Here is a 12,405-nt window from a genome sequence, read left to right on the forward strand (position 1 = left end):
AGAAGTCAAGGTTTTTTCCCCAAACGTTTTATTTAAATATTAAATTAAAAAACATACATCCACTAATCATTTGGCATATGTTTCTCACGTGAACATAAGAAATAAAATAATTGTTATGGTTAAAAAACAAAAAACCCAAACTATGTACAGCTTCATCACATAGCACGGTGCCCAGGATAGGCCCCTGCGTTCAGTTCGCAGGACAGCGCCACCGAGAATCCTGCCGCACACGCGTCGCACACGCCGGACACAAGACGAGACACGCCTGACAGCGACGAGAGAAAACCGCAGAGTAAAGTGCTTGTCACAGTTCTGAGGCCTTTGATCGATGGCATTCGAACAGATGCGTGAGGGGTTGGGGTGGGGTGGCCTCATGGGGGCTGATGGTGCCTCTGGAGGGAGCTGAGCTGGAGCCCCAGGGCCTCCGGTAGTCTCCTGGTGAGAGTCACAAGAGGCTTGGGTGACTTGGCAGCTGCCGGGCACACGGAGTCCTTTGTCCTGATCCTAAAGCAGCCCCGGAGCAGCAGCAGCAGTAGCAGCATCAGCAGCAGGGCTGGGAGCCGGGAACACGCAGGCTGGGCCGCCTCCTGGGCCTCAGCAATCTTTGGCTTCTACAGGGGCCCCCTTCCCGGGCCAGCATCGCCCGGGCCTAACACTGCAGGTGGCGAGAGCCGACGTGAGCTGAAGGCACCTGGGTTGAGGGGTCGTGGGGGAGGGTGGTGGGGATGGACGGCCCTGACTGGCTGCAGGGGTGGGAGCTGTGGCTCTCCTGCTCAGTCCAGTGGCTACCACCTGAGTTTCCCTGCCGGGTGAGCGCGCACCTGTCTGCTGCCTGCTGGCCCCGCCTCCACCTGGACCTGGCACCAGGTACGTCGTCACGTTACCAGAGAGGGACGTTCAAACCAGGAACACAAAAATGTAGTAAAAAGTATAAAAAATAAGTAGTGTATGTTTGTTTCCTATGTATATACATGTACAGTATTTGCTTTAAAAAAGGAACAAAGCTTGAACAACAATGACCTGACCTCTCATTTCACTTTCCTAAAACAAAAGCCCACCGAGCGCAGGGCCCGGACAGGGTGGGCTGTCCCCCCACCACAAGCAGCCCCACGCCAGCCACCCCCATCACAGACTCGCCATATTGCACGTTCCCCACCCCCAGTCAGTTGTTCTTTTTGGACCCTGATAATGAAATGCATAAAAACTTAATTAGCAGCGGAAATAGGTGCAGGAGGAAGAAACCTCCCTGGCTGACTCCCCTGAGGGCGCCCAAGTGACCAAGGGGAGCCTCCAGCTCACTCCACCTCACTCAGGTTCCTCTCTGCAGCCCCTCTGAAGAATCCTGGAAAACTAACTCCCGAGCTGTTTATACAACATGCTCTTGAAAGATAAGAAAAGCTACCCTCTGGGTTCTGATTTCAGGGGAGAGAATTCCAAGAACTCGTAGATGTCTTCTCTTGGACTGGAGGTTAGAGCTTTTCAAAAACTGATACGTAAAGTGGAAAGTTCACAGTTTTCAAGTGAAGTGTAAGTGTTTCAGGAAGTGGAGAATTGTGAAAAAAAAAAAAAAAACAACACTAATCCACACGCACACACGCGCATACACACACAATGGAGACACACAGCTCACACCATGGTTTCCTGGGGCCAACTGGCCACCCCCCTGTGACCCTGCCCATACCACTGCCGGCTCCACCCACTGCCCTCCTCCCCATCCCATCCACCGGTCCCAACAACAGGCCCCTGGATTATTATTTTTCTTCAAAAAGTTTCCAGTCTCTACTTGGAGTTACAGTTGCTCAGTGCAAGGAAAAAAAAATAATAAACTAAAAAATCCAAAACACCAAACATATTGCTTGTTTCTCTTCTGGAAAGTTATTGGCTTTGCATCGGGAACCATCTTCACATACTCTGAAATTATTGCTTCAAGAAGTCAGCTGCCCCAGCTAGGGCCCTCACTGCACTAGGACGAAGGTGCCCAGTGGGCCTGAGGTCAGGTCTTCCATCTCACAGTCCCCGTGGGGCAGCCCTGTGGGCTCCAGGCTCACGGGCAGCATGGCAAAGCGTGGCTGGGGGGCCGCTGCGGCAGGGCTGGGAGCCGTGGAGCCACTGATGCGCAGGTGGGCATCCAGGAGCTGGGCAGCCGAGGCCACGGGGGAGACGCCAGCCTGGAGCAGATGGGGCGGCAGCAGAGGGCTGGGCCCCAGCCCCAGATCCTTCTGCAGTCCTGACACATGGAGGGTGCCATCGCAGGGGGCGAGGACCAAGGGGGCTGGCTGGCAGCTGGCTGGGGCCGTTGTGTGGTGCTGTAACTGAAGCAACCTGGCCAGACCAAGGGACAGGGGGAGCAGGTCAGTGCCGGCCGGCTGGCGGCCCGCGGCTCCCCCCGCCGCCCAGCCAGACTGCCACACGATCGGGTTTCCACCTGCCAGAGCTAGAGGGCCTACCCCGCGGAACCGCGGGCTGGGGCTGCTCAGAACACGCCATTCTGTGTGACTAATCCCTGAGCAATTCCTGACATTTCCTTCCCCCTCCTGCTTTCAGAGCAGCTCAGAGATGCCAACCAGACATGACATTCTCACTCGCTGCCCCCTCCCTGCCCCACCAGCCGAGGCACCCCGCCCCCGCCCCCAGCCACAGGGAAGGCGCTCAGGGCTAACATTACTCAGGAGTCCCCAAAGTCTGTGAGCCCTGCCCAGGTCTCAGCGGGTGCCCACGGGCCTACCTCTGCTGCTGCAGCACGTCCTCCAGCATGCCCCTGCCCTCCCAGCTGCCGGCTCCACTGCCGTGCAGGCCTGGGCTCTGTGCGGGCAGCTGGAAGGCATGCGGGCCGCCCCGGGAGGCCCGGCTGGAGGATGAGGGCTGGCACACCTGGCGCGCCAGCCCCTTGATCTTGTTCAGCCCCAGGAACCCCTTGGTCCTCGCGTTCTTCCTCAGCTGCTGCCGGAAGGCTTTTAGCCCTGGGGGAGGCAAAACCAACACGTGTCCAGATCTGTCCCCTAGCCGAGCACCAATGGCCTGCAGCTCGCTGGGGCTTCTAGGCAGTGGGAGGAGTAAAGGGGGGCCGCGTGGTCTGACATGGTGGGATGAGGAAGTCAGCCCTTTCCTACAGGGTCCAGGGGCCCTCTGATCACCCCATCACTTCACGACAGCCCCCCTCCTACAGTTGGGACATCATCCCCTTTCAAGGTTTGGTTTGGGACAGCAATTCCAGCCCTGAAGAAGCACACATCTGGGCAGACAGTGGATCCTTTGGGTAAGGCAGGAATGAGCAGAACAGGGGGCCCCAGCATCCCACAAGCCTTGAGGGGGCGTTGGAAGAGCCTTCATGGCGAGGGCCTCCCTAATCATCCCTCCTCCAGGTCGGGACCTGCTGCCTGGTGTCTAAGCATCTCTTGGGCTTTTAGGATCACCTTCTAGAGACCACATGAGTTTGTCCTAGAAGCCAGGGCATCTAGAACCCAGGCAGCAGCTTTGGCCTGCCCGGAGGGGCACTGCTGCTCTGCCAGAACTGCCTGGAGAGAGGATAGCCACCTGCATGAGGGACAAAGTGATGCCCTGCCCCAGGGGGTGGTGGGTACATTCAGGTCTCCCAGGGTAGGTGAAGTGGGCATGAAAGGGAAAGTCACCTTGAGTGAGCGAGGTGTCTGACGCCCTCCGGCCCTCCTGGAAGCTGACGGGCAGCAGGGCAGCTCCTCGCAGGGCCCCCTGCGCCTGCAGCATGGGCGTGGCAGACTGGGTGCCCAGCAGTGGTGAGGCCAATCTGAATGGGGAGCAGGCGCCCACCAGCCCCTGAGCAGCCAGGTGTCCACTGAGCCCGGCTAGGCCATCACCCGCAGAGGTCAGGCAGCTGTCTGAGCTGGTACCTTCACAAGGACTGGCCGCAGAGGGCGAGACGACAATACCTGCAGGGAAGCGGGTGCAGCTGAGGCCCTGGTGACCTGAGGCCAGACCCACCCCCAGTGCTCAACGCGTCACCATGAGTCTAAGCACTCGGGGCTCTGCACTCTGCAGCATCTCCTGCCAACCCGGCCCTCTGATGGGGCAGACAGCTGTATCCCCCACCACCCTTACCCGCAACTCTGAGGATAGGACGTCTGCGACAGGCAGAGGCGACCAGAGACCAGGGAGCCCTGCCAGCCAGCACCTCGGGCTCCACAGCTGACAGTGGAGCTTGGACCCGGGACACAGAGGGGCCTGGGCCAAGGAGCTGTCCTGCCAACCTCTGAGGACGGCTAAATTCCCCTCCAGCCCTGATGCTCGAGAGCTCCCTGTGAGGTCTAAGTATGGTCCATAAGGCCTCGGGTGCTCCAGGAATGGCAAATCCAGAGCACTGTCATCAGAAGAGGCTGCCCCGCCCCCAAGCCCATCTGTCAGGTGTGCACGTGGCCGCCAGGGACACTTACATGGAGGGGCGCCCGGGGAGAAGCAGGTGGAGACCTCGGCCAGCGTGTGCCTCCGGCCTGTGCTGCCGGGCGGGGGCTCCTGCACCTCCTGCTCCTCGTCCAGGCCTGGGCCTGGCCTGGCCTCCTCGCTGATGGCCGTGTCCAGAAGGCTGCTGGGGGAGATGGAGCGATGCCGGCACACCCCACTGCAGCTGGTGTCCACGGGGAGCAGCAGGGGCTGCGAGGGACACACACAGACCGTAAGGTCAGGCGCAGGAGCACCCCCACCGCTGGGGACCAGGCACATCCACCCCGGACGCCACCCACGAGGCGCTCACACACCTGCAGGGAGCTGTGGAGGTCATAGTCCATTTCGACCTGTAGGACAGACTGCCCCAAGGTCTGGGGCTGCGTGCACAGCAGGGCGGAACGGAGAGCGTCTCTAGGGAGGCCTTCTTGAGGCACCTGTGGGCCGGCAGACGAAGACAGAGGCCGTGAGGCACAGAGGCGGGGAACGACCGCCGGCAACATGGCATCACCTGACAGACCAGGCTGGCTTCTGAGTTAATGGGCATCAGCTGTGACCGGACAGGCTCAGGACATGCGCACCCCTTCTCTAATGCCTCGCTGAGCAGGGAGACCAGAAGGAGCAGCCGGGAGATGGCACCAGGGGCAGTGAAGGAACAGGGGGCTGATGGGCAGGATCAGAACCCCAGTAGAGAGGCTGGCACTCCCTCTCCATCATGCCCCTGCCAGCGGCTCACATGAGACCCCTATCCAGTGCCTAACGGGTGAGGGGACATGACCTCGGGGCTCAGCCTGCAACCCCTCCTAGGGGTGTCTGAGAGGGGGACTCCTAACTTGGGGACACAGTCCAAGGCAGAGACACGGGTGGGGGGTGAGGAATCAAAGGCACTCACTGCCCCCTCACCTCAAAACCACTGAGGTCTGTGCTCCGGGGCCTCTGCTGCCGGGCAGGGCCAGGGCGGGCTGGCTGGGCAAGCCGGTACTCCTTCAGCCGCTCCACGAGGAGGTAATAAATGGCTGCAAAGTGGTTGTAGCTTCTCTTCTGCAGTGACTAGGGGCAGAGAAGTGGGCGTCAGAGAGGGGCTGGCAGAAGGGACGGTCCCTGACGAGACCACTCCAGGGTTATTCTGCGGCGGACGAGAGTATCCTTTCTAGCGGACAAGCAGCCCTTAAATGAGCCATGCTGCTCCCATTCTAACCTGGCTGGCAAGAGCCAGCTTCTCCATTCAGCCACCCAGGGAAGGTGCCCTCCTTACCCACCACAGCAGGCAGGCAGGTGGCTCACCTCCACGGTCTTCTTTCGGTCGACGCCCAGTGTCTGCATAATGCCCAGGGCCTGTTCATCATAGTCGCCCACGCTGGAGGTGTAGCCAAGCAGGGAGAAAGCTGCGCAGGCCGGCAGCAGCAGCGCCGGCTCAGCCTGCATCCACCTGTGCTGCCGGATCTGGGCGATGGTGATGCGCTTGGCGGGCTCCACCACCAGCATGCGGCGGATTAGCGTCTCGCAGTCTGGAGGTGGAAGCGGAGCACTGAGTCTGCGCACGGGCCGCCCGCCCATGCATTCCCACCTCCCGCCTGGGCTCCCGCAGGGCATATGGCTCCCTGGCAAATGGCAAGCAGACCAGTGACCATCCCAGAGAACACAGAGGCCAAGAGAAACACGAGCAAGGAGAGTCACCGGCTGAGGGATCGGGCCCTGGAGGGCGTGGCCCTCAAGTCCACTAGACTGAGAACCACCCAGAACCCCCATTCTGTATGTTGCTAAGCAGCAATCAGGGTAGAAGAGAAAAGCCCAGTGTGGGGTGGGTGAGACTTGCGGCACTGGGCCCTAGCCGGCTTCCCAACAGCCTGCAAAGGGACAGGCCAGCCCCATAAGCAGGGCCCATAAGCAGCCTCGTAGGTGCCTGGTAAACACCCCGTGGCGACACGCGACTGGCTGCCGGGCCCAACGCAGACTCAGAAGATGGCCAAGCAGGCCTTGCGGGAAATGAATCCCTCCTCCTCCCCTCAGACTCTCATCCCAGGCTACCCAACGCGTGGCCAGCAGGCTGCCAGCCCCGTGTGCCCGGAGGAGGCCAGGTCCTCACCTACCTCGGGACATGAAGAAGGGGATGCGGAAGCGGCCTTCTAACACCCGCTGCCGCAGCGCCGGCAGGTTGGGCCCATCGAAGGGCAGAGACCCGCACACGAGGACATAGAGTACGACACCCAGGCTCTGCAGGAGGAGGACCAGGTCAGCACCTGTGCCCAGGCACCCGTGCCCCCTCCGAGCCCCCCACCCTGCGCACCTGCATCCCCTCCAGACCCCCTCCACCCCCACACACCCATGCCCGCTCCAAGCCCCCCACTACATGCACCCGAATCCCCTCCAGGCCCCCCCGCCCCACGCATGCCCCATGTGCCACCCAGGCTCCTACCCAGATGTCCAGCTGGGGGCCTTCGTACTCCTTCCCCTCGAAGACCTCCGGGGCTGCGTATGGGGGGCTTCCACACCACGTGGACAGAGGTTCTCCTGAGTTGTAGAAATTCCCAAACCCAAAATCTGAGAGGCAAAGAAACAGGCGATGAAGTTGTGGCGGAAACAGCAAGGTCAATGTTTCAAAGGCTCGTGCAAGAAAGCACGGACCCTTGGCAGGCAGGTACACCCCTCACGCAGAGCACACTCGCAGCCCCTCACCCGCAGGCACCCCTCCCACTGGGCATGTTCCTGGCCCTCACCTGCCAGCTTGATGTCCATGTTGTCATCCAGCAGCAGGTTCTCGGTCTTTAGGTCCCGGTGGACGATGTTGTGGCTGTGGCAGTACTCCACGGCTGACAGAATCTGCCAGAACTTCTTCCGGGCTTCACTCTCGCTCAGGTGCCCGTTGGAGGTCAAGTAATCTGAGGAGGGACAAAACGAAGCTCTAGCCCCAAACCCAAAAGTCCAGTCGTCACTCGGGGCACAGAGAAAGAACGCTGGGGAGACCCCCACCACTGGAGGGGTGAGTGGGAACAAGTTACTACCATTTCTTTCCAATAGATATCAAAAATCAGCATGGCTTACCAAACATTTCTCCATTTTTTGCAAATTCAGTGACAATATACAGCATATCCTTTGTTTCCATAACCTAAAAAAACAAAGACCTAACATTTAATCACGGAGAAGTCAGTGGCACCCCACTCCAGTACTCTTGCTTGGAGAGTCCCGTGGACGGAGGAGCCTGGTGGGCTGCAGTCCATGGGGTCGCTAAGAGTCGGACACGACTGAGTGACTTGACTTTCACTTTTCACTTTCATGCATTGGAGAAGGAAATGGCAACCTACTCCAGTATTCTTGCCTGGAGAATCCCAGGGACAGGGGAGCCTGGTGGGCTGCCATCTATGGGGTCGCACAGAGTCGGACACGACTGAAGCGACTTAGCAACAGCAGCAGCAGCAACATTTAATCATGTGAAAAAGGAACATACCAATGGTATAAAGAATCCGCTTGAAAGCCTGTAAATTTTTAACTTTTCCAGAATAAGTATATTTGTTATTTCAAAAAATAGGGAAAGAAAAGAAAAACTTCCGCAATAAAGAGACAAAGGGATTTCCTACTTAGGGGAAGTTTTTTAAAGTCAGATGTGAGCTCCTCACTAACCTGTCCACCTCAATATGCATCTGCTTCCAAAAACATCTGCTCGGACTACAACTTGCCTCTACCATATTTTTAACTCACTTTCCTCACCCAAAGTGAAGGCTCTGCAGGCCCCAGAAGTAAAATAGATGATGAGAGTTCTGTGAGGCCTTTCTATTAGAAGCTGAGCAGACAACAGATTATCCATGCCTAGGGCCGGCACAAGTTGAATAATAGATAAGAAGTTCCCCTCCCTACTTGCGTTACTGACCTGATACATTAGGCTGAGAGAGGCTGGCTTTGCCAGGTAAGCTATGAAAGACTCTTTTCTGTACAGTAAACCGCTCAGCGTGTGTGTCAATAGCAACAGCTAATGTCAAACACACCTTAAAGGTTTGTTTACTGATCCAAGAATTTTATTTCATGTTGAAAAAAAGATTTTTTTAAGAGTTTAAAACATAACTAAAAAACAAGGTCAAATTCAAATCTTTGGTACTGAAAGGAATAAAACAGACTCATGTATATGTATTTTAAAATATTTCATTTTTTAAACTCTTTACTGAATATGTTACAATATTGCTTCTGTTTCATGTTTCTGTTTTTTGGCCTCAAAGTATGTGGATCTTAGCTGCCTTTATGGGGATCAAACCCACAACCCCTGCATTGGAAGGCAAAGTGTTAACCACTGGACCACCACGGACTATTTCAGAGGAAGTTATCCTTATTTAAAACAGAGCTCTTGGAGGTTCAAAATGTAATTATTCCTTTAAAAAGGTACTTTGAGCCATAAACTTAAAGAGAAAAGCAAATACAACGCAGTTTAGCTACAATTGTAACTGCCCTGGACCTGTGTGGTGGAGGGACTTGTAAGTTTATCCCTTTCCTCAGTTTAAAAAAAGAGAGGCAGAAAGATTTAAGAGTCAACATGTTTGAAGTTCAAAAAAAAAAAAAACCTCGAGGAAAGAGTTGAAGTGTCTCACCAAGGTTCTGGGGCCTGGGCCAGCTGGATGCAAATTAGACACTAGTGTCAAAACGCGAGCTGTACAATCATTGCTGCCTGCTGAGCCCATCTCCCAACAGCAGCTCCTGGAGCGGTGAGCAAATTCATCCCCAGAAAAGACCTCAACGTGGATCCCAGGGGCTGGGCGTCTGGCTACCCGGGCTCCTCCTGCCCGGGGTCAGGGGAGGACAGGAAGACGGGGACGGCCCTGGCTCATCCCCTCCCGGCAAAGTCAAAGGCAGGCAGGCTTTAGCCCACTCCTGCGGAAACGGGGCGGGCACATTGCTCAAGCACTGACATCAGTGGCCGTGGAGGAAGCATCTTATCTTGGCCTCACGACGCAAAAACGACAACAGAAACAAAACATGAACCGGGGCGCACATGACGTGGGCTGTGCACTTAACGCCACCGAGTAAACTGTCACTAGGGGAACACGAGCCCTGTGACTCCCTCATCCTTCACTGTAACCGAGGGCAGCAGCCTTCCCCAGGGTCACTTCAATCACAGTCCTCTCTCCACCCCGCCTTGCAAACGGCACACACCGCCCCCCCCCCCCCCACACACACACACACTCTATTCATCACGGATCCACAGGGTTTCATGAGACTCCTCAAAAGGAACTTACCCACCACAACTGGGTGAATGCAAAGAACACATCCTTCTGAAGTGGATCTAAGTTCATTCTACGGAAGTGGCTGGCTAACAAAGAGATTGCTCTGCTGTCCTACTTAAATCAGCACCTCATTTCCAAAGGTACAATTTATTAGTCTTAACAGGAGAATAAAAATAAAGTCACAAAGCAAACCAACAGGCGGCCAGGGTGAGGCGCGTCCTTGATGTGGATTAGATGTCAGGTCCCCTGCTCTCACCTGGGCACAGGTGTGTTATGTCTCCATGTCTGATGGGAGGGTTGAAGCAGAAGAAACAAATGCTCACTGCTGCCTTGGCAAAGGTAAGTTTACAAAAACTGGTAAGAGCAGCTAGTCTTAACGTTTAATAAAAATCTGCCGAGGTGGAAGTGTCTAGACTCAAATTTGTCCTTTCACACTAAATGGCTGACTCTCAGCAATACAGAAATCCGTGTGTTTTGTTTGTTTGTTTTCATAATAAATTTAACAATTGACCTCCGCATCCAAAACTGGAGCAAGTAACAATATCAAATAAAACTTTAATGAAGCAAATCTGGATTATGATCCAAAAGCAAGAAAAAATAAGTGCACAGCTCACAAAAATCAATCTCTTTACCTTCTACAATCAACTCCCTGACTCCCACCCAGTGACACAACCTTCAGAAACTGTAGACTTAAGTTGTTGAAAATTAAAAAATGATACACTTGCCAGAAGTAACAGTGGGACACACACTTGAATCCTTACCTGATAGAGCTTTATAATGTGAGGATGATTCAGAAGCTTCATGATCTGAACCTCTCGATAGATTTTCTCCAAATTGCTTGAATCTAATCGTGCTTTGTCGATTATTTTTATTGCAACCTACAAATCATTAATAAAGGATATTTGTTTAAATAAAACTCTCTGCCTTAAGCTAATTTACACACTTCGTTTTTTGCAGGTTAATTTCTAAAACACTTCATGTCCCCAAAGGTCACAAAAACTTAGGGAGGAAAATAACAAAAGTAGCCAAAAAAGTCAAAGTTTAATAAATGTCTTAAGTCTCTGCAGACTCGTTTTACAGGCTCCAGCTGTACTCCTGGGTATTTGGTCATTATCCTCTTTGCTACTCCCCAGTATTTGTACAAATTACGCATAATCATAACATATCGCATTTTCTTCTTTACCAAACTGATAAAAACTATCAACGTTTCGACCTTGGGACGATGGACCCCACAAGCAGGGATTTCACCAGCTTCCCGGGCTCCAGGGAAAGGGGGTATCCAGCCGCGGAGGGTCCACCCGGGGGTTCCGCGCGCCCCCCCCCCCCCCCCACGCACCTGCGTTTTGGTGACTCGATGCCGGGCCAGCTTCACCACCGCGAAATTGCCCTTGCCGAGGGTCCGCTCGATGTCGTAGAAGCCCACCCGGAGAGGCTTCTGCTGGCCCTGGCCCGAGCCCGCGGGGGCCGCGCTCAACTCGGCCATGATCACCATGGTTCCGGGCCGCACCTGCGGGCGGGGGGCGCGCTCAGCTCGGCGGCTGCAGACCCGACCCCCGGACGCGCGGACCTGCGGCAACCGCCCCCGCCGGCGACTTGCTCCACCGCGAGCCCCGATCCGGGAGCCGTGCGCCCTGCTCCTATGCCCGCCGCCCGCAGTCGGATCCGCTTGGGCTCCGGGTCCCAAGCCCCGCGGGGCGCGTGGACCGCCGCCCGCGCCCGACTCCGTCCTGAACCCTGGACCCTCGCTCCCATGGCCCCCGCTGTCTGCCGCACAACAAAGGGGAAGCCGGCGGCGGCGCCCCGGCCCGAAAACCCCGCGCGCGCACCTGCGGGGCCGCCGAGCCCGCAGCCCCGAGCCCGGCGGCGGCCACCGGCCCACCGGGCCGCGCCTCACCTCCGCCGCCCTCGGAGCGCCGAGGCTGGGACGCCGCTCGCCCCGGGGCCCCCGCCGCCCGCTCGGCCGTTCGCTCTGCCCGGCCGCCAGCTGCTCCGCCGCCTGCCGCCCGGGCCGCGCCGCATGTCAGCTCTGAGCCTGGAGCCGCGCTCTCCAGCCGCACGCGCCGTCCGCCCCGCCCCCGGGCCCGCCCCTGCCTCCCGGGCCCGCCCCGTCACGCCCCCACGCCGCCGACCCCGCCCACGGCGGCCCCGCCCACGCCGCCGCCGCCGGATTGATACATCCCTATTGACGTCCTTTTGACGCCAGAGCGACGCGCGGCCGAGAGCCAGGCGGAGGGAGAGCGGGAGATCGGGCGGTTGCCAAGAGACTGGCGGCTCTGACGCGCGCGCTGATGAGGCCGTCGCCATGGCGACCGTGGGTCGGTGACGTCAGGGGCCCCGGCCGCCTGAGGCCCGCCCGCGAGCGCGGGCGCTCCCGCCGGCGCGCGACCCCTACCGGATGCCTAGGGCGCTGCGGGAGGCTTAACCGTTTCGTCCCCGAGGAGAGACTGCCCTTCCTCATACGGGCGCACAGCCGCCTTCGCGCTGGTCCCCCTCTTCTCGCCTCCTCCCAGCAGGCTTGGTTCTAGCGCTGTTCTGAAACTCCTTAAATTTAGCACGGTTGCGGCTGCGTCCTCTGCAGACCCCTACTCCCGGGTCCCCATTATCGGGGTGTGGGTTTCATGTGTCCCCCAGTTTCTTTCGGAAGTGATCGGCCTTGGAGCCACCCTACCAGGTGGGGCCCGGGAAACCTCACAGACGCGCAGAATGTGGCCATACCAGGTGCAGGTTAACAGCAGGCCAGGTCTCACCCCCCAAATTGGTCACCCGGCTCCAGGGAGGAGCCGCC

The 12,405-nt window shown here is 57.3% G+C and overlaps 1 protein-coding gene across 1 annotated transcript; it reads right to left on the reverse strand.

Annotated features, from left to right (window-relative positions):
* Positions 1-1,551: 1,551 nt before the first annotated feature.
* SIK1 (salt inducible kinase 1) lies at positions 1,552-11,714 on the reverse strand. The gene is made up of 14 exons (XM_069581929.1): positions 11,515-11,714; positions 10,957-11,127; positions 10,382-10,498; positions 7,456-7,519; positions 7,131-7,292; positions 6,830-6,954; positions 6,504-6,627; positions 5,698-5,921; positions 5,317-5,463; positions 4,728-4,850; positions 4,407-4,623; positions 3,630-3,905; positions 2,726-2,960; positions 1,552-2,322 (listed from the first exon to the last, which is right to left on the reverse strand). Exons 2-14 carry the CDS (start codon positions 11,110-11,112, stop codon positions 1,956-1,958), a joined length of 2,337 nt encoding a protein of 778 aa, XP_069438030.1. The 5' UTR covers positions 11,113-11,127; positions 11,515-11,714; the 3' UTR covers positions 1,552-1,955.
* Positions 11,715-12,405: the final 691 nt, after the last annotated feature.

This window comes from Ovis canadensis, chromosome 1 (genome assembly GCF_042477335.2).
Source record: "Ovis canadensis isolate MfBH-ARS-UI-01 breed Bighorn chromosome 1, ARS-UI_OviCan_v2, whole genome shotgun sequence".
NCBI lineage: Eukaryota > Metazoa > Chordata > Mammalia > Artiodactyla > Bovidae > Ovis > Ovis canadensis.